Genomic DNA, 22,902 nt, shown 5'->3' with positions numbered 1-22,902 from the left:
TTGCATATTGTAGCATATTACATCATTCCTTGTTGTATTATTTTCTATCTTGTCATATCCTACTGGAACCATTACATATGGTATCACAAGTTAAAAAAGCTGCCCTGAAACTCCTGCCTTAACTTAAAGTCAGAAAGTTGAATATAACAGAATCTGAGTCCTGGATCGGATTACGCTCATTTTGAAGACTCCTTTAAATACTGTGTCCTAATTTTCCTAGGCTGCATCCAGTGCACCATTTGCCTCCAGCATACCAGGTTGCTTTTATGTGCCAATTCAAACAAATTGATATTTTAGCCTCTTCAACCTGAGGATCTCTTCTGTTTACTTTGTTGTCTCCATTATGAAGTGGACATCTTTGGGTTTTGGTCGGTTGGACTAAGTTTTTAACATTTACTTTCACATAACGAGCTTTGTCATTTTCTGAGACCAAAAGGTTCATTGATAAATCCAGAAAAATAGATAACTTGCTAAACAAAAATAGAGCTGAAATAGAGGACACATTAACTGCCTGCATCAGAGTCTAATCTCACAGGAGAAACAGTATCCTGACAGTGAGTCACTGAGTGTCTATAATGGAGACAAGATAATTGCTCTGCAACAACAAATACAGCATCCCCTAATTGTCAGCACAGCCCACTAAGCTATATGCGTCAACAAAATCACTACAACCAGAGCCTGCGTTTAAAGATGACACACTACAACCAACAATCACATCATCACCAACTTGATGACAGAATTACAGCCTGTATTTAATGACTGAAACAGCCCTGAATCACTGCACAGAGCTCCTCCTCTAAAGCCATGAACAGGCTGCCTGGTGAACATGTGTTCGAACCCCCAGTGACTGTGACTGGAGCAGGCAAACAGTGAGACAGTCACACAATCTACAGGAGGCAGAGAGACAGCGAGAGAGAGAGACAAGCAGAGTGATAATCACAACCCAGGCTGTCAGCTCCCCATTGTCTTGGCCTGAATGTGCTTTTGTCACTGCAGCATGCAGCTTTGGTCCAGTCCAGTCTGTGACAGCGTGCCAGGCAGGCACCACTTCTGAGCCCCAAGCTTGACCAGCAGAGTGATAGAAAACACTCTCACAATACACACGCATAACACACACATAAACAGCTAGAGATGTAGCCACATGAGGTGCTGCTGTGAATGAAAACAGAGCTGGCTTGAACACTGAAGGTGGATGTTTCAGTGAGGGAACGTTCCCAGATCCATGTTCACAGTTTTATTCCTTTAAACCACTAAACAAGCCTCCCCTTTGTTTCTGAAAATGTTCATCTCCTACAGTTCATGTTGTTCTTGTTATACGGCAGGGGAAAGGTGAGGTAGCAGTCTAAACAAGCAGGGTTTCTAAGTTCACGACTCCCTTCCCTCTTGTTTCTGTTGTGATAAAAATGATCTCACTTAGAAATCCCTGCCAGCAGCTCTCCACTCCGCAATTCAGCCAGCAAACAAAATCATTAGTGCTGCCACTTTTAATCACTTTCTTGTTTTGACAAGTTTGAACTCCAAATTTTCATTTCAATGGTGAGAGTCAGAGAAAAAAAGCAAATCCTGACGATAATGAACAAGTAACAGGCAACTGTTTGGCATCGCAGGCAAATAAATGACTTTCATTATCGAGAGATAATAAAAGTGGTTACAGGCTCATTTATTTTAAAAGCTGGTGACTAATTGTTCAAGCTCTACTTGTCTGGTCTTTGAATAATAAAAGGGAAATGACACAAGAAAAACAAAGAATTGAGACTAAAACTGTTTCCATAACGGCCTAATCTTTCAGGTGTTTTCACCATGAAACAATTTAACATCCGATTATGAGAGCAATGCTCCTACACAACGAATGGTATCTGAATTCTTTCGGAAAAAGCCATAAAATTAGCATAGATTATGAGAAAAGATGACAGAGAGACAATGGCAGACATTGCAAGTCAGACAAGTTCAGGTAGCTCATACTCAAACTGTTGCGATCTTGAGAAAAGATGGCGGAGATTATAGAGAGAATCAGAGTGGAGCTTTGCAGATGAGCACTAAAACTAATCAAAGCTTGTTTTCTTTGTTTTTTGGTCAAAACAAGTGTTTTTGTAAAACCAGCTCTCTACTGCTGATTACTAAATAATGGAGAAAGGTAAAAACAAACATTTTTCCTGATGAAAGAACAGAGCCTTCTCTTTCTTTTCGTAGTAACGGTGTGATAGAGCACAACCTCCTGTGAAACCTGGCTGGCACTATGGGGTTCTCTGCTCTGATAAAAGCTGGCAGCTAATGAGTCAACCTTTACCGATTATTCAGTAGTCACTGCTACCTATTTATCAAATAGTTAGTGACCCCGCCCCCTGCAGAGGTAAGGAGACATGTATCCATCTATAACTGTGCAAAGTTGGTGTCGGCTATCAAGATATTATATGCGAATGGAAATGTTTTTTAAAAACATGCTAGTTTTACAGAAAAGTTGTAAGTTCCTCCCATGACTCGCATAGGGCAGTGACTGTTCTACTAGCATATTACGCTTATGCTGCCTCATGTTATCCGCAATGTTTACATTATAGAAGCTTTTTGTTATTCAATGGTACTAAGCAAACAGCTTTCAGATTTCCAAAAACCCCCATGTGGCAGTAAAATCACATTACAACCAATGGCTTGTAAAAAATACATTCTTAAAACAAGATAATAATCATATGAAGCGTTTGATTTTTTTCCCCTCATAAACCACTAGACTGAATATGTCAGATATTTGAAAATCAAAAACTATTCCTGGTATCCTGTAAGAGCGTATGATCCATATCAACTGTTGGGAAAAAATACTGGAGATATGAGAGGCAGTGGATCGTGGATTAATTCTCTTTCACTTGCTTCATGGACTGATAAATAAATAAACTAGTATCAAACAGCACGAATAATCTTTGGCATCATTATGCAGCCATCCTGTGAATGACTTAATAATTAAGGCCATTTTATTGAAGGTTTCCCTCCTCCTGCCTGATTCCTTTTTAACTCTGAGGTAATTAAAATAATCTGACACCGATCTCATCATTCATGCTGCTGTTCAACAAATTAGCTGAACATTTTTCTTTGATTCACTTCTCCTTGTCATGCTTCCTTTTCAGACACAGTACAGGACAGCACAGAATGATCCAGTAACCCAGAAATAGATCCAGGACCAGAGCCAGGGGGATGCCGCCCCCGGACCCTCCCATCTGCCACGAGGAGACCTTGGCTGGGCTCATTCACAACCTCAGGCATGGGTCCTGGTTTTACCCAGAGGACACGTGTACAAGATTACAGAGCCACCTGTTGTAGTCACCTGAACTTTAAGACATGTGTGTTATGATTTAGGTTGTGTATTGTTTTTTAAATCAAGAGCTCAGAATCGAAAGTATAAAGAGTTTTGATTGTGTTTTTGTTACGTAACAGGTGACGGTTTCCTGCCTCGTATTTCCTGCCTTTGGGTTCTGCCCTGCTTGGCAAAGATGTGGGGAGGCCTTGCAGCACTCTACCCTACATATGAGAGGCTACACATGTATTATTAATATTTGTCACTGGCACCAGAGAGTGTGTTGTAGGAGAGCCAATAGGGTCACAATAAGTTATAGTAAGAGGATCCTAAAAGGTCAAAGAGAGAGGAGTCATCAGGGAAGCTGGTATCTGACTGATTAACTATGCATGACTGGCAGTGTGTGCACATGAGCGTTACCGCTTGGTAGAATATCTGAGCAAAAGGACAGTTCAGCAGGTTGTTGTTAGATAAAGCGTCCACTTGGTGCAGACATCAAGTCCATTCAAATAAAATGCAAAAGAGGGAGACTGCCTCTATCGCTTCATCTCACCCTTCTGCTTCTTTCCGTCAGCCAGTGTTTCTGAAGTCTGGAGGTTTAAACCCAGGCAGGAAAAGCATCAGCCTTTTCAATTTGTGGCAGTAATTGGTTGTGTGCTGAGCGGATGTGAGGAAGCCACCTGTCAAATGAACCTTGAGGGTGCTGGGCACTCTTTTGTACCACACATACATTCTTGGAGGTCAAACTATCTTTTTGCACGTTTTTTTAAATGACAACCCGTAAAGTATCTCAGAAAAGAATGATTCTAAGTTTTCTTTTCAATGGCTTCTTTTCATTTTGCCGTCACTCTACAAGAGGACTATTTCTACTTTGATAAGTGATGAATCACTTTGGGTATTTTCAAGAAAAAGCAAAAGTTAAACTTTTACGCTTTTAAGCTTTTAACAGGAAATGATTTCCTGATTCAGTTTGTTATTTCTGAGGGTTGAGAAAGAGAGAGCTGTGGACTAAGGATGGAGGAACTAATCTATAGACTTTATTTTTGGTTCATAGGAAACTGTGATGAGCATCTCTCTTGCTTGCTTTAATTTAGGTTCAATTAACCAATCAAATCATGGAGCTAACACTGTTAGTCAGCAAAGGAAGCCTATCCAAATACAGCACAAGTTTCTTGCTGGAATCAAACTCCATTCAAAAATTGTGCATGGACAGTGGACACCATACTGTGAATTCAGCAAACATGCTATTGTGTTAATTTTTATCTACTGATGCTCACATTACATTTCCTGTGTTAGCTTTAGGATTTGTGGTGCCCTTCACTTGCACTATTACCCATATATATATAACATAACAGAGATGGAAAGTTCAAAGGGTGATTTTCAATTCCTGTCAGTTATTCTTTTACTTGAAATGTCACTGAAAGGAACACATCATACAAACTGCATGGTGCTGCTCTCAGAAAAGGCGCTACACTCCCACACTGCCAAAATTTTCTTTCACATATGAATGTCAAGTTAGTCCAACATGTGGCTTCAGTAAGCCAACAAAAATCCCTCTTCTCTAGCTTGCCAGCATTAAATTTGTAGGAAACACTACAAAGGAGATGCATTAAGATAATCACTGGCTTCTGACATCAGTGCCAGTGTTTATCTTAACTCTGGCATTTGCTGGTGGGCCAGTTTCTGTCAACGGGGCAACTATCGTCAGATACTGATTTTCAATCAATGAAGCAAACAGTGAAAGCATCTTTGCTCAGGCATGTGAAGTTCAAGTGAGTCAATACCTTCTCTGTAGCAGAAGTAGGCCCTACTGCACAGCCTCTGATCAGTGAGTAAACACTTATCATCCAGTACCACACAGTACAAAATAAGACCTGCCAAGATTACATCTCCACTCAAAGTGAGGAAAAAAACCAGCTGCTCTTTCATGACTTCTTTTTTTTTTTTACATGATTGAAAAGAATTCCCCCTCCCTTCAATACATCTCATCCTCTCCATCCCACTCACTCTGATCTCCTTTCTCAGCATTTCACCTTCCTCCTATCTAAGTCAGCACACAGTGACAGTGTTTATTTACCTGTTCTGATATTGAAACACAGAGCAGCGCTTCGTCCCTCTCCTTACTCCTGCCATTTGTTCACAGACACACACACAGAGAAAACAGCTCTGGCAGAAAGACAGCTGTGGTGCAGTTTGAAGATACTGTGGGTTATGCTTCATCTGTTGTGGCACTATGCATATATTGTGCAGTTAGAGGGGAATCCCTGTCTGGGTGCTTTGGTACAAACAAACATACAGTGATTAACTTGCACATGCAATGAAGCATAACAGCTTTGGGAAAGCCCTGAACTTACAGAGTGAGAGTTTGTACATACGGATATAAGGAAACTGATCATTTGTATCTTTTTTAAATATTTTTTTTTAATCAAATTTTAAACAAGGAGGCAATGGGACAGTTAATGTGCAACACAGTACCCCAGCTGAATTCAGATCTGGTTTGCTGTAGTTACAGACCATAAAAAAAAACAATTTAAGTATAAAAGTTTGACATATTTTCACATTAACAACTGCCTAATATTAAGCTTATCTTATTCAAGTCCTTAAAATAATTCATGCATCACTAAATAGAAGAATTTTGTCAGTAGCAGCCTGTAAAATATTGTAAAATACCAACAAACCTTTGTACTATTGCCAAATTCTTGATAAAATACACTATTCACATGAGGATATTCCATATGATATTAATCAATAGCACAGTAAAACTAAAAGCACGTTGTGGGGAACCTTACTCCAATAGAGGCAAACACGCCAGAAATCTACAGACTAGTTAATATTTGCATTTAACAGTCCTCTTTTCAGCTATGTGTTTCTGAGTCAGTTTTTGGGGGCTTCGTAGAAAGTCAAGACTAGTCATGGTGGACTGGGGTGATATCAGCATATCATTAAAAAGTCAGCTTTTATGTTGAGCAATCTGAAAACATTTAGATTATTTTTATTCCAAAAAGTTATTAATCATTATTTTCTCCAGCTTATGTACTGTCTTCCACTAACTAATACTAAAAAAGTAAAAGCAGCTTCAAAACGTGGGAGCACTGGTAAGGTTATTTCAATAAGAACATTTTTGAATGCTGCAGTTGGTCATAACGAATTGAAAATCACAATGGGATGTTTATATTTGTTTGTCTAGCTCTTTATTCCTTTGATACTAATATTGAAACATTATGATGCTAAAGTCTTAGGTTCAATTGAATGCACAACTCGTTTAAACCTTCACAACAGAAAAGCTCTCATTTACAGCAGGATAGTTTGGCCCAATAAATTCAATGATATTATGTACTAAAACTTTGTAATCCATAAACTCCAATAAAATACTCTTATTAAGCATCAGATGACTGCATATCCTTTGGGTGCCACACTGCCAGCTGAATGTATGTCAGTGGGACCAATATCAAAATTCGATCCAAGAAAACCCTGCCCCACCTTGCAGAAGATGCTCATTCATAATCCCTATGTAGAAATATCTCTCGGTTTCCGGAACCAAGCATTCCCTAATGAAGTTTAAGCTCCTCATTAATTCTATATTTTAGGTTCAATTCATTCACTTTCTGCGTTAGTTCCTTTGGTGTTAGCAAAATTTCCCTCTGTCCATATGCCACACAAACGTGTCTACTACTGCTGCCAGTTTCAATTCAACAATGTCACTGCCATGCACTACCAACTCGGTATTTTAAAAGCCGAGCATTAGCTCAGTCTTTCGAGTCAAATTCTGAATTAATTCATGTCAAAGGGAAGAATAGCAAGAGAGAGAACAATTTGTTACCTTTAAACACTTTTCCGACACCGTTTATGGTACATTTTCCATCCTTTCAACAGCTATGGTCCAACACTTCTGTGCACCCTGAGCGGTTTGACTGTAGTAGTAGAAATTCACCAGACAGTTTTCAGTGTGCGCGCAAACCCCCGCCCAGCTCTGCTCTGATTGGCCACTCCACTCGTCAATCAGAGACAGACGTAGAGTAGGCATAGCAACCACATGAAGGTGGGCCTTAAAAAGTATACTAGAAGCTTATTGGATACCTGTTTCCAGGGTAACACCCACTTAATACACTACGTAGAAATAAATGAAAAGGTGCTGAGAGACGTGCTATCTGTATCCGAGCATTTTTTTTATAATTACATCAAAGAAGGGTGAAAGAAAGTTCAGTCATTTTTAACTGTTTGAAAGCACTTTATTGTAGAAAAAACTCTCTCTGTCTCTTAATGTATTACTGTCAGGAAGTATCTCATGTATATTACCAGTACGTACCGTCGTGCTTCTGCTCCTCCCTGAAGCTTCTGAATTTAAAGATGATTGATGAGTTTTTAAATGAAACCATTTGTCCCATACAAATAAGCTTACATACCTAGGTGTTTTTTTTTCCAACGCAGACACATTAATGTAAAACACAGGCTTCTCCACATACACATGGAGAAACGTTTCCATATAGATACTCTACAAAGTGAAATATTGGACATAAATTGTGCACTAACCTGTACATTTCCCAATGATGCTCCAGGCTGTAGCGCATTTGGAATGGTTGGAAGCATTATGTTCTCATGAATTTAAAATGAGGTTGGATTGTTGGTTTGAACAGTACTTGGCTATGTATCAAGACTTTGTAATGACTGACCTATCACTAAGTGAGGTCTAAGGGGCATAAAAAAGCAGCATCTGTCTCTGTTATTTACCACCTGTACACAATGCCATGCATATATATACAAGCTTTTGCATACAGTCACAATAGATGTCATTTAAAACCACAACACAATCTGTTTGTTAAAGTGTTTTGTGTCTTGAGGATAGCCTTGTCTTTCAGATACTTGTTTAGCTTCAGAGCTCCCATTGCACCAGAGGATAACTGAGAAGTGTGCTGTCCTTGCTAATTGCCTTTAAAGATCTAATACAACACTACTGCAGTGCAGATTGCTGTCTCGCAATGTCAATGTTAGTCCAAGGAATCTAAAGAATTTGGTGTAAAGGAAAGACTTTGAAGTTCAACATTTACATGAACAAAATGTAAACCTAAACTGAGTACAGGCAGAAAATAGTAGAATAATGCTGCATATGTACATTCCTGTAAGCAGTTATTTCCATTTAACCACTTAAATAATGTTAATGTGTCACTTTAATGAACGACTAAAGACCTAAAGTAAACTTACCACAAAAATAGGTCACTTTAAACCTGCAAATAAAAAATTCTGAGAGATATGAGGTACAAATGATAAATGCATGTCAGTCAAACTGGCACAGGATGCATCTCAGGGAATGCGTGACGGAAAAATATGCCCCTCAATTTCCACGCCTCATCAGAACCAGATAAGAGGGTTGGGATGCTGACAGCGTTATTGCAGGCGCATTTGATTGACAGTGGGGATGTAAATCTGTCCTCTCCATCAGTTCTTCAATAAGGCCTGTGCAAAACATGAGTGCACTTAATCTTTGCTCTGAATTTATACTCCTGAAGAAATACACTCCTAATGCTCACACAATAATGAGTGTGGGACACAGCACAACTCATGTTCCATCTTATTTGAAAATGACAGGGGAAAAATTAAAGTTTGAAGCAGGAAGTGACAGATCTGCACAACAAGACCCAAATGCACAATTTAAGAAGAAAAAGTATCTTAATAATAAAATGCTCTCAAAGTAAAATCACAAAATTGCAGCAATGCTGGAACAACTTGAGAAAAAAAAGAAACAAAAAATCCCAGCAATGCTGGAAAAAATCTAGATAACCTTAAACTCAATCTACAGAAGAAAACTTAAATCAAACACGAAAGAACAGAACGCATGTACAAGGGGCAATCTGGAACACATGACGTGATGAACTGGCACAGGACAAAGAGAGACACAGGCTGTTTTCCAAACTGCCTTCTACTCCAGTAGTGCCTACTATTTTGGCCAAAATTCAGTAAGTAGTAGGCAGTATGTGAAAACTTGCACAGTCTGCAGTATATGAAAAATCCCCAGATGTCCTTCTGATACAGGAAAATTATTCACTACAATACAACTTCACTAATGTTAGACGGTCTGTGAGATTGAGGTGAAGTGATGCGAAAGAAACACCAGTGAATCTTGTCACTTCTAGTCTTAAAGAGGTGTTTTTACTTCTAAAAATTCAATGAAGACCATATAAACCCCTGATTCACTTTTTAAACCACACATGGGTTATTTGAAAGTGGTTTTCCCATCGTCTGTAAAATAAAAAGTCACCCCCTTACAGATTTATTTTTAATAATCAATATAAAGTCAAATATGATGATTTTGATCTGATATGATTGATGAAATAACTAAAATGTCTAGATCTACCCATAGTTTCTTTTGTACAAAGGCTAAAAAAAAAAAAAATCAAACAAGTAACAATAGCTGTAGCTCTTCTTTCCAAAACTTGAATTAGGATACTACAAGACAGACCAACAGAACAGTCACACTATATACTACATACTACATACTACATACTACATACTACATACTACATACTACATACTACATACTACATGCAAAGCAGTAGGCAGTATGCAGTGCCTATTAAAGGCTACATTCATATGTAGGTTGTTTTGAACCAAACCAAACCACCTAGTACATACTACATGAAATTGTAGCATGTAGTATGTAGTAGGCACTGCATACTACCTACTGCTTTTGCATGTAGTAGGTAGTATGACTGTGCTGTTGGGTCTGTTTTGTAGGATGCTACTCTGGTTTTCAGTTTTGGAAAATGGAGCTACAGGTGATGGATTTTATTTAGCCTTTATTATAAATGTAAAACACAAAATTGGGGTAGATCTTGGCATCTTAGTTATTTTGTTATTCATATCATAGCTGAATCATCATATTTGATTTTTAAATCTTACACCAAAAATTATACTGTTGACTGAAAATAAATCTGGAAGGGATTTTTATTTTTACAGCTGATGGAGAACACTTCTATATAATCCACATATTGTTTAAGAAAGTGAAATAGTAGTTTATATAGGCCTTACTTACTAATATTGAATTTGTAGAAGTAAACAACTCTTTTACAACTGCAAAAGACAAGATGCACCTATGTTTCTTTCCCATCACTTAGCCCCTTTCTCACAGACTGTCTGACGTTAGTGTTGTTGTATTGTAGTTGTAATGCTTACTCATTCCAGTAGATGGTGGTAATTCACCAAAATCTGCCACCAAACAGACAAACAGCCTTAGCCCTGTGTATTGTGGAAAACGGTGTGCCAGGTAGACTGGTGCATACTGAGAACTTTTCCTGGATCAGTAGGACATCTGGGGATTTTTAGTATACTGTGGATTTTGCAAGTTTTCAGAATCTAGAAGAGGGGTTAAAAAAAGACTGAAGTAAAAAGTGCCATCATAACATATAACTGACAAGACATGACAGAAAAGGAGGACCAGAGGAAATTTGTTCCATGCTATTTTGAGCTATTTTATTTGAATGTGGTGTGGTAATGCTGAATCAGTGTTACATGAAAAGCTTATAGGTTGAGTCTTTTTAAACTGAAGATTCAACTTCAAATGAAAAAAAGGTTTTGTTTCCTTGAACCTATGACACTGATCATATACTTAGTGAATATGTTATCAAAGCTTCTCAGTTTTCTTTTAGAAACTGTGTTTAGAATGATGCTAATGGTCAGAAAATAACACACAAATAGTTATGGAACTGAAAATTGGACATTTATTGTAGCACTTCAGTGTGACACATTTAATAAATGATAACTCCATCATATTTTTTGCTGTGTGTGTTAGTTTTTATGTTGTCTGTTATCTGTAGTTTGATAAAATTGTGTAAGATGCACTGTATCTCTTTATCTTCAGTTCAATTAAAAACATATTGTCTTTTTTGTTATAGTTGGACATTTCAATCAAAGGTTGTGGCATTCTTGTTGAGGTAACCAAAGCTGTTCTGGCTATCTTTTTCAGGTTCCCATGTCCTTTCATGTGCTCTTTAAGCATCAAAGATGTAATCAGTGAGAGTCCTCAGCTGGAGCTCTTGGTGCTTGATGTGATGCAGCATTGAAGTGGAGAACATGGGCACAGAGACATAATGTTAGAGGCGGGGAAACAGCACAGTGCAGGGCTATAGTTAAAAATACATTTTCTGTGCGGACATTTAGATTGCAAGAAATGTATATTGAGCTGCAGCCAAGAAGAAGTCAGAAACAGAAATTCAGAAAGTCTTGTTTTCTTAGGCTCATATATATATAAATTCATGTAATCCATATGTTAAGAGCAAGAGAAACAGGAGGGTGCCATAAACAGTGATTGGCAGTGTCCTTTGCTTCCGTCTGCAAAAACAAATGAAAAGCAGGATAATCTTTTGAGCCTTTAATCCTCTGAAAAAATCCTCTGAATAAAATGAAATGAGCTGTCGAGTTTAATTATGTATCATCAGTCCATGCCACCTGTTGCTGTACCTATTCTTATCCTGCAGTGAGTGCTGCATCAGACAGCAGCTGATTTTCCCGTGTTTGTCTCCCTCTAAAGGTCTTCTCAGATCATGTTCCAATCATCACATCAACATGCCATCAACAAATCAATAGAGACAGACATTTGTGGAGCTTTGTTTAGATTTTACAGATGTAATGAATAGCTTTTGAAGGTCCTGTTATCAAGAAATTGAAGTTGAATATATAACAAAGAATTTCACGTCTTTTGTACCAGCTGTGTACACTGTGTACTCTATCCATTGATCAATCTTTATTGATTCTTTTTGTTTTTCTTTTACCTGCTGGTTTCACAGCTTCACAGTAAAAGACACACTGATTTCAGCTTTCAATCTCATGATATATAGCTGTGTGATTTTCTGAACTCACTTTTCCTTTGCATTTTTGCAGTATCATTTAGCATTTAGCCACAAAAATACTAAACTTTGATTGAACTGCAAATGTCTGGGGAGAACGGCCGGCATCACCTCTCCTCCTGCGGGTCTCTGTGTTCACCCCTTTCATTGAGCTCTAATTTCGATCAGCTTCACTCCTGCTTGAACAGACTGCATGATTAAAGCTGCCAGCTCAGAAGATGGCCTCTTCTGCTCTCAAAGCACAAACACGGTTTTTGGATCCAGAAAAAGAAGCTGACTCTCCCCCTCAGCGCTCCTCTCATCTCCCCAGGAGACAGAGTGTGTGAGACATCCATCTGTGATAATGGAAAAGTGCTTTGTGGCTGTCTCAGGGACATTTCTGCTTTTTGTTGGTTATGTCTGTGGTTCAGGTGTTTGCCTCTCTGAGGACTTGTTGGCCTGCAGGGAGGTTAAGAGGAAAACGTTAATGTTTGTGAGCGGTCAGGAGGAGAGGTCAATGTGGCCTCTGTTTTTACAGAGAAAAACTTGAAATAATCTTATGAACAATGGTGTTTACTTACATTTTTTCTGTCAGTAATATACATTTATCCATGCAAGATAACATTATTTATAGTACTTACTCAGTTAAAGATATGTTTGTGCTATGCATGTGAGACAAGACTGTGCTTTTCACTAAATTATATTCAAATTATCATTCTTACACATTTTAAGCCATCAAACAAATTGTCAAGTTTTTTTTTTTACTTAACTGAGATGTCTATTAACTCTTTTTTAACAAAATCCACAAAAAATATTCTTATAGGGTTAGGCATAATTTTGTTTATGATATATTTTCATATAATATGGGCAGTTGTGGAAACTATTTTCAACATTTTTTTAGTAAAAATACATTTTCAATTCAATCTTTCAATTAACAATGATGTCCTGTTTCAAAGAAAAGGTGTGTGGATGATTAAATGAGATTAGCCATTTTGAAAAAGGCCATTTACAACTTCTGCTGCATGTAGAGGTATGGTAATCCTCAGGGGGTAAGAATTCATTTCTAGCATTTTTTGAACAGCTTTTCAAGAAAACTATACATCATGTTGATAGGATATGAAAACGTATGCATGAAAAATTAAATTTGGCTTCATAGGTTAAATGTGAATGCAATTTGGTAAAAATGTAGAAACAGTTTATCTTTTTACACATTAACAACACTCCTAAAGATCATACCCCTAAATAAAGAGGAATAAATAATCCAGACATGCATCAAAAAGACAAAAGTATTAGCATGTATATAATCTGTATAAGGAAGAGGACAAGGCCTCCAAGCCTTATCAAAACTAAGACTGAAAAATGGCCAAGATAACATGGGAAAGAACACACATACTTTTGACACATGCTTTTAATCGTAAATGCAATAGAAATAATATATTCCTGGATAACACATCATAAAAAAGCACAAAAAATAAGAACAGGAAACTAAAACATGCATAGGAATACACCTCAAAAATCAAAGCATTTTGTTGCCCAGATTATAAAATGGAAAGGTAAAACAAAATAAAACAAAAAAAAATCAAGACTCATGTTTCCTCTCCACAGATTGAACATGGACCTCAGTTCTGAAATTTTAGAGTAATTTGGGAGACTGTCACTCCTCGAATTACCCTGTGTCCAGATGGACCACAATCTGGTTTCTCTAATCTTAACCCGGCCATGTTTTACACTGTGTGTTATGACTTGCATTGCAGCAGCACATTCACTTTTTGAATCATCTGAATTAGAAGGTAGCTTTAGTGCGTGCGCGCGCACACACGCACACACACACACACACACACACACACACACACACAGTTAAGGTTATTGTACTGCATGTGAAGGAGCTCAGAGGGGCAGTAACTCTAAAAACCTTTCATTTAAAGAATAAAAAAAGGACCACGGAAAGCAAGTCATGGTTCAGCAATGACAGCATGATTACAATATTTCAGACTGGTGCAGTGAAGATGCTAAACTTGAACACCAGGGGGCACACTGACTTTACTTTCAAAACTTTGTCCCTTATTATTTGCCAGTAAGACAGCAAATGAAGATAATAGCATCTTCATACTTCCTAGTCTTTGCGTCTGGTACAAACATGGGGGTGGGGAATGTTGTCTACATTTTCCCCTGAGAGTCCTTGTTTACCAGAGCCTGTTATCATATCTGCCCTGACACCAGAGCACTAATGAGCATCTTACCTCTAATTGGATCATGACATGATGGGAAATAAATACCACAGTCCTCCAGCACTTCCAGCCACAAAATACCAAGAATGAAGACCAGCCCTGAATAATAAAAATACATTAGAATGGTAATGAGCCTGATGAAGTGAGACTGAATGTCTCTGTTGTTTTTTGATAAGATTACGTTATGTAAACAGCTGTTTACAACTGCAGTGGTTTTGAAACCAGATTGGTACACACTCAAGAAGTTACTTTAAACACCCTAGTCATTTTGAGAAATTAAAAGGAACAGCAAATATTTCCATTTTTAGATCTTTGAGAGTGTACAAAATGAGAAAACAGAGGAAGAAAAAAAACATCTTTGAATGACTTCTTTTTTTTTTTTTTAACAGTAACACTATGACACCCATTAAAGGTAGTTCGTACTATTTTTAAGGTATTTTGATACAATGCTTTACATGAATTAATAATGATTACTGAACAGATCACTGTATAAAATAGCATGCATTCAGTGGCTTACAAGGCTTCTTCATGAAATTAAAATAGAAATTATATTGAAAATAAAAATTAGCTTTATGTACCCACTTTATGTTCAGGCATCCATAACTACAACAAGAGTTACATTTGTCTAATGTTTTACTTTTGAAACTCCAAGTATATTGTGTTTGCCCAAGTGAAGTTTAAAAGAATCATTCACAATTTTACATGTGGTGAATCTAGGAGTTATACAATATTTTCTGTTATGATGTTTTAATGTTAAATGTATTGATATATTAGGATAAAACTCTATTACTTTGCTGCAATATTGATTAAGAAACTTCTGAATCAAGCCAACTTGAGAAAAGTCCAAACATCAATAACACCCTGCTGAGCATTGAAGTTAAAGATCTGACTGGACTCAAGCTGATCCTCTCAGTCTCTCCATCTGGTATTGATTTTAATAAATCAGTCTGTGGGGACACAAAGGTGTACAGTTCATTCATCTGTGACATAATAGCTAGTCATAACTGTTTTCCTTTTCTCTTCTGCTCGGAAGTGTGTGAAGTCAGCCGTCTGTGTGGCACAGATGTGTGTTGGTGTGCTTCCAGCTGTTTGTGGGGACTCATGAAGTCTAGACCTATGGTGTGGCCGGACTGGAGGACCCTCCCTTCAGCCCGCTGTGAGATCATCACACTTTTAATTAGACCGGATCCGTCAATTAACAGGAAGTCAGCTGGTTTCTTGGAGCCTTTAAAAAGCAGCAGACACAAACCTCCAGCAGGATTTTGACGGACGCTCAGCCAAGGTGGGTTATTTAATACTTTACTCAGGCATGAAAGTAGAAAGAATAAATCTGAGTTATTTGCTCTGTTTGTGTTTGATGTTTTGTTTCAGATTGAAGGATGTCTTCCACAACATTCTGTGCTGCTGTTCTGCTACTTTGTACCCTAACGTTTAGTGCTGCTCAGAGTGAGTACAATTATTTCATAGACTTTTATTTTATTGGAAATAACTTGACTGACAAGTATTCTTTTGGCACTGATTGTCAGATATCTATCTTTAAACAGAGGCATTCCTGGAATAAAGCACATATTCTCTATGCTTGTACCCATTCATGTGTACTCTGTTGATAAATAGTTAGCTGACTTCAAAAATCAATATATGGCATGGTCGTATTATTTACAGACTGTGTCCTGAAGTACTCTGAGTTACTGGAGGGAAAGATGGTGAAATCTTTAAAGGTACAGACTTTATTTTCTGAAGGATTTTGTTCTGTGTTTTTATGTCTCATAAACAGCGAGTTGCAAAGGCCGGTGTGGTGCAGAGTACTACAGAGGTTACATATGCCAGTGTGATTATACCTGTCTGTCATATGGAGAGTGCTGTAAAGACTTTGAAGCTCGATGCACAACAAGTAAGAATGTTACCTCTGGATATGATCCCAAGTCTTCACATCACACTCAACAAAAAAAAATGTTTTTTATGTCTAATTTAGTGACTGATTTAACAAGTTTGCACTGGTTTTTCCCCAGAGAACATGTATGTTACTTCCTTGACATTACAATTAAACTGAAGTATGATCTTATTTTGAAATCAATAGTTTTATGTGGGTCTGTTTTGCTAAAACTTATTGGGTTTTGTTCAACAGGAGACTCGTGCCAGGGTCGGTGTGGAGAGTCTTTTAAAAGAGGCCGGCTGTGCAGCTGTGACGCTGACTGTGTGAAGTACAAACAGTGTTGTTCGGACTACAACAAGCACTGCGATGCAGCAGGTGAGCCTTCTTCCAGCATGAGTGCGAGCGTGTGTTTTATGGTTTGCATGGTCAGAGATTTCCCTTCACACATTCATAATCAGGAGTATGAAGTTATGAAACTGCCCTTCAGGTTAAGAGGATGACAAATATTTTGCATAAACTAGTCTCAAATCTCTGGAGAAATTTATATTCAGTACAAACACACAGGAATGCTCATGTGACTGCATGGCAGCAGATTTTAAAAGTCTTCACCATTCCTAGCTGCCCCTGTTTCTAAGTCTCACAGCACATCGTGACTTGCACACGTGCATGGAAGGTGATGTGGAAGTATGACAGAAGGAAGAATCTAATACAGAAAACCAGCATGTCCACCAGCATGTGGAGCAGCATGCATTGCATGCAGTAGTCTGCACTGATGCAATGGTTTAAATTTGACAATCTATCTCTATCTTGGTAACTATCACAGCAGAAATCAGTGGAGCAACAGGTGAAACAGCACCAGGGAAGACTAATTCATGTGATAATGACAATATTTACAAACCAAAAGGTATATGTGACTTAGAAAAACATTTTTCTTAATTATTAGAAATATGATGTTTAAGAATACTTGAATTTTACAAGTTTTATTTTCTCATATGTATTCCTTAACATTCCCACAGAACCACCTGTGAGTGGAGCAGCAGATCAGTCTTCTACATTCAGCGAAGGAGACAATGCAGGTAACTTACAATTTGAAATATTTCACACTTTGACTAATTTATCCAGATTTTTAATTCAGAAGAATAACGAGACATTATTCAGGAAAACAGCAGGAGGATACTGTAGTCAACCTGAGTACAGTGGCTGTTTTGCTTTTAGTTTGTTCAGACGCCAAACCAGAACCAGAACAAGCCAAGAGTACAAGCCTCGCTGGCCAAAAGGAAGACAAGGGAGCAGTGTTGTCATGAGTGTGTAGGAGTGTTATGGGCACAGGCTCAGTCGCAAGAGAGGAAAGCTCTAAATGAAGCCAAGAAAAGATGACAGAACTTTCTCTTGGAGGTTTTAATCCACTAGTTGGCGGGGAATAAGTTCTGTAGGTGGAGATACTCTTACATCTAAAGAGATGTGGAAACATTTCCGACCGGAAAAGTCACAGTGGATGCATCGGCAAACAAATGCAGGAAAAACAGAGCTGCTTTTGATTAAAATGTGATTATTACATTCATGTTTAATTTTGCCTTTTTCGCCCTCAGATGACCATTTAATTCCCCAGGTCAGCCCAACTACAGATCCTCAAGATGCACTTGGTGATGGTGAGTGATGTTACATACAGAAAGTATTTATAAAAATTCTTCACTTAAGCAAAGTTTCACAAGAGTCAAGGTGCTCATCTTTCCTCACATTCCTTTAGATATATTTGGAGACATTTTCCCTGATGATGACTTTTCTGACAATGACCCGATGGACCCAGGGGTCACTCCAATCCCAGAGAGCACCAGTGGCTATGGATCAGACCAACTTTCAGCTGAACCCACCCAGAACCCAAATGTTGCAGGGATCAAAGAGGCAGTAACTGAAGCCTCTCAGACACAGACGACTATTTCTCAAGATGAGCCTACACAGGCCAGCGACAGCCCGAATACACCCTCCTTAATTACTGAAGCAGTATCCACTAACAGTCCAGGTATGTGGAAGATTCTCTCAGTCTGGTTACTCTGTCAGAAACTATTGTCCTGGAAAAATCTGTGAATCCGGTGCTTTCTTCCTTCTCAGTGCAACATATTTTTACATTCTACCATTTGTTTTTTATTTGTCAGCTTGAATCATGATGCAGTTTTTATACATCCAATTTGAATGCAAGAGTTCATTATTGTGTTTTTCTTCCAGAAGTCAATGATCCTACAACCCCAGGAACAACTCCTCCTACGCCTACAACAGCAGCTGTCTCCAGCAAACCATCCTCACCTGTACAGCCACCAAGAGGGGACTCTCCTGACCCCAACAGCCCAGATCCCGACACAGATGTGCCATCTAAGGGTGATGTTTCTCCTGACCCCAGCATCCCGGAGCCCAAGACAGAGGTACCGCCTAACAGTGGTGTTTCTCCTGACCCCAACATCCCGGAGCTCAAGACAGAGGTGCCCCCTGAGAGTGGTGTTTCTCCTGACCCCAACGTCCCGGAGCCCAAGACAGAGGTGCCGCCTGACAGTGGTGTTTCTCCTGACCCCAACATCCCGGAGCCAAAGACAGAGGTGCCACCCGAGGGTGACGTTTCTCCTGACCCCAACATCCCGGAGCCCGAGACAGAGGTGCCGCCTGACAGTGGTGTTTCTCCTGGTGCACAGAATGCAGACCCAACTGTCATCTCCAGTGACCGACCAGATGTTACAACAGCCCCGACCTCCAGCCCAACTGAGCTTTCAGTATCCACAAAACCCACAAAAGACTCCTCTGCAGACTCCACCAGCCCTGTCACATCAGCCCTGGACACAACACCCAGTCCAACTGCAACCATGTCAGTCCCCAGACCAGATGATGCCACCACAGTAGCCAACCCAACAGTCGCTCCATCTTCTCTGCCAGAGCTTGGAGATTCCCTCGCCAGTGTCTCCCCTACAGATTCCAGTTTGCCAGCTGAACCTGATGCCACTAACATCCCAACAGCCACAGCTTCAGAGCAGGATGACGCTACAGTGGATGTTCCACTAGAGGGGACAACAGCAGATCCACTTAATCTCACCCCAGTCCCAACCAAACCTAGAGAAACAGAGACCACCTCAAAACCCCAGGTGAAACCTGAAGTATTCAAGCCATTACCGGTGCCAGTTAAACCAGCTCTGAATAGACCAAGCACCAAGCCTGAGGCTAAACCCCTGGACACTCACCAAACCCTAGACGATCCTAGAGACTACCAAGCAGGTAAGAAGGACCCCGAAGACGAACTTCATGGTTCAGAGAAACGAAGAGAAATCCTCAGGCCTGTAGCCTCCTGTAGCATCTAGTCCATTTCACAAGACTTTTACACCACTCCAAAAATGGAGGCCTCCAGCTTTTGGCTCATATTTATTGCAGCCTGGCTTCACAGCCTGCTTTATGAGCCTGGTTGTTTTTCACTTTGCCTCTGGATCAACCAAACCTCCTTTAAAGCATGGCCACATTATATTAAGTGACAGAGGTGGCTGCTTTCCCACACTGTAAATGAACCAAACAGCCATTTAAAAATGGAAATAAGGCCTAAATGCTTAGAAAACGGAATAAATTTAAGTTCTTTCTGCTCCTGGAGCACAAAATTACGTTTAACACCCCGTAACTTAGTCTGTAATTATGTGGTTCCCCTGTTTTAATGCTAGTGTATTCAAACACATGGTTTCCTTTAAAAACATGCCTCTTGTTTTTCTTCAGATGACAGCAATGATACAAATCTGTGTAGTGGGCGGCCGGTCAGTGGAGTCACCACATTGAGGAATGGCACAATAGTGGTTTTCAGAGGTGAGAGCCAGCAGCTGGCAGCTGATTTGAAGCGTTTATTAGACCTGTGATTTGTATCCTGCTGTGTTTCATATAACACTTGAGTACAAATAAGAGAGAGTGGAGGGAAGTTGTGTAATATTTTTTACTTCAAATTTCTATCAAAAAACAGTGTCAGTGACATCTTCTGCGTTTCAAAGGTTCAGCAGCTCACTCAAAAGTGATTTAGATCCACCATAAATCATTCTCATTCATTGTTATACATTGCTGTTATTTCTTTTAGGGCACTTCTTCTGGTTTCTGGACAGAAACAGGGTGCCAGGTCCAGCACGTGGTATCACACAAGTGTGGGGTGTCCCATCCCCAATCGACACAGTGTTCACCCGCTGCAACTGCCAGGGCAAAACATACATCTTCAAGGTAGATTTATTGATTTCATTGAAACCAGTGTTTTCCAATCTTGCACATTTTTATCATTGCTTATTTGCCTGTACTTGGTTTTCAATCTTTTAGGGGTCTCAGTACTGGAGATTTGAAAATGATGCTTTGGACCCTGGCTATCCAATGGCTGTTGAAACAGGCTTTGATGGGCTTAGGGGCCACATGACAGCTGCTCTGTCTGTACCTCAATACCAGAGGAGGAGGGAGTCAGTTTACTTTTTCAAGAGAGGTGATGAACTGCTGCCAGAGAATCGATTACAGATTACTAATTTAATCTAGAAGACTACTATCATCAGTTTTTCCACACAGTTTCTTCTTTTTCAGGATAAATATTGCTTTTCATGCTGTTCATGTCAAAATGAATGATCCTGAAATAACTTGTCTGGTTCTTTCAGGAGGAACGGTACAGAAATATTCATACCAGTTTGGCACCAGTCCTAAGTGTGGCAGGAAACCCCAGTACGCCATTTACACAGTCAAAAACCGGGTAGTCCGACAAGCAGGTAAGTAGAAATAATAAACGAGGGAAGGCCAAATTAATCAGTTTGCAATGCTTTAAACATATGGAGTTTTATGTTTTGGTCCCTGTTTTGTTCTTTTTTATGTTCCAAGCATTTTTGGGGAATGTTAAATCTCTTAAAGGTAGACCAATAGTAAACTTTAAACTATCTGTATTTCCCTCATGTGTGTGGTCACGTAAAACTTTAACAGTGAGGTGTGTACTGGCTGTTTGCTGAGGGTTTAACAGTTTTACTCATTCTCAAGTAAACATGTTTTCAGTTACATCACAAAGGCCATAGTTCCCCGAAAAAATGAGTCATACCTTTGTGAGGGGCAGCGAGGTCTATTCCCTGTAAATAATTGGCAAGAGGAGGTCATCCAAAAGCCTTTCATGGCCCTATTGAAGAGTTAAAAGTGTAAATGAAAAATGAAAAATGGAAGTATGTGGTAGATCATAAGAATATTAAAAGGCACTTGTTTTCCATTCCTGTTTCCAGTATCTGCTCTTGGGCCAACCATCAACATTCGGACTTCTTGGAGAGGTTTCCCCTCCACCATCACGTCTGCTATTTCAGTCCCCAGCCCCAGAGAACCAGAGGGATACAAATACTACGTCTTCTCAAGATGTAAGTTTCTGAAATATTGGTACATACTATTGACAACAGTAAACTTAATTTATCATAACTGACCTTTTGTGAGATGTGGATGGTTTTCGGGCACAGGAACAACAACGGCAACAGTCACACAACTGTTACCTCACCATCAAGCATGCTTTATATTCGCGGTCAAGATGTTTCGTTCTATATCACTCCGCCCATATTAACAGTTACTTTCATTCGGGAGCAGTTCACCATGTTAACTAGTTCGCTTTACAAATTCACGCACCCCTTATGTAAATGATCTGAAAAAAGTTACCTTTACACAGAGTAGGTCAACAACCAAAGAAAAAGACGAATTAAAAAACAAATGTTCATTAGATCATATTTTTCGTTCCGTAACAGAAAACTGACCACTTGTATCCAACCGTTACACATAATTTTCCGAGGAAGTATCGTTCTGTGACACTCCACCCGTGTCAGCCAGCAATTACAATTTTAAGTTACAATCACTGTGCGAATCTCAAATCAAGATCCCAATTTAAAAAAATGTAAAAAGGTAGAATTTACAAAAATAGAAAACCTAGCTGGAAAAAGGCAAATGGTGGAATAATTAACCATACACAAGTGTCAGATTATTATGAGTAGCTTTCTTGTTTTTATGCGAGCAAATAGTGGTACCTTTTTAATTTACAGATATTTGTTTTTAAGTGGGTTGCTAAACTTCAAAAGGAAAACTCTCCTCTGTCTGCTAAAAGACTTTATTATAACCGTTACATCATGTGAGAAAGGCCTAACAAGGACCATATGTGTGTCAGGGTGGGGTTGAAGGATTATAGGCAAATGGAAAGGTCATTGAGGGTGGTGTTCATCCCCATAGACCTAAATGAAATAAGGAGAAACCACAGTAAAGTTTCCATTCTTATGTTGACACCTGTGGTTGAAAGAAAAATGCAGTTCCTGTTGATGCAAAACTTTTATGTCCAGTTTTTCACAACAGAAAAACTTCATCACTGAATAAAAATTGAGTTGCATCCAACAGCTGTCAAATCTGATGTCCTGAAAGCTTGGAAGTCAGACCTGTTTGAAGACTCCAAATTTATGTTCACTAAAATGGAAACTAGTACATGTATTGATGAAACTTGGACAAAAAATATATTTTAAATACCACACAGTAATTAAAATGCTAAATTAACTTTTGTTTCTCTTTCAGCCAAATCATACAAAGTGAGGATGGATGGTGAACGTCCTGCGATTACTGCTTCTACAGCCAACACCTCTCCTCAGAGCAACAACATCTTCAAATGCCCCAAGAAAGTGTGATGAAAGAAAAATGTTTTCTTGTAGATTTAAACTTTATTAC

At 39.0% G+C, this 22,902-nt stretch overlaps 2 protein-coding genes across 2 annotated transcripts in view; one reads left to right on the top strand and one right to left on the bottom strand.

Annotated features, from left to right (window-relative positions):
• fcho1 (FCH and mu domain containing endocytic adaptor 1) overlaps window positions 1–7,211 on the bottom strand; it is a 63,130-nt gene extending 55,919 nt beyond the window's left edge. Inside the window, exon 1 of the mRNA XM_074668084.1 lies at window positions 7,101–7,211. The gene's annotated coding sequence lies outside the window, so the exon portion shown is untranslated. The remainder of the gene's footprint in view (window positions 1–7,100) is intronic.
• Window positions 7,212–15,534: 8,323 nt separating this feature from the next.
• On the top strand, window positions 15,535–22,883 carry prg4b (proteoglycan 4b). Its single transcript, XM_074667748.1, has 14 exons — window positions 15,535–15,606; window positions 15,696–15,770; window positions 16,099–16,215; window positions 16,450–16,572; window positions 17,214–17,273; window positions 17,787–17,846; window positions 17,945–18,217; window positions 18,421–19,452; window positions 19,936–20,022; window positions 20,285–20,421; window positions 20,515–20,671; window positions 20,838–20,945; window positions 21,441–21,569; window positions 22,753–22,883. The coding sequence occupies exons 2-14, from the start codon at window positions 15,704–15,706 to the stop codon at window positions 22,860–22,862; spliced, it is 2,460 nt and encodes an 819-aa protein (XP_074523849.1). The 5' UTR covers window positions 15,535–15,606; window positions 15,696–15,703; the 3' UTR covers window positions 22,863–22,883.
• Window positions 22,884–22,902: the final 19 nt, after the last annotated feature.

This window comes from Halichoeres trimaculatus, unplaced genomic scaffold (assembly GCF_033239565.1).
Source record: "Halichoeres trimaculatus isolate MK-OKI-2021-1 unplaced genomic scaffold, fHalTri1.1 fHalTri1_scaffold_4, whole genome shotgun sequence".
Classification (NCBI taxonomy): domain Eukaryota; kingdom Metazoa; phylum Chordata; class Actinopteri; order Labriformes; family Labridae; genus Halichoeres; species Halichoeres trimaculatus.
Note: the sequence above shows the minus strand (reverse complement) of the source record. Positions and strands in the feature narration are given on the sequence as shown.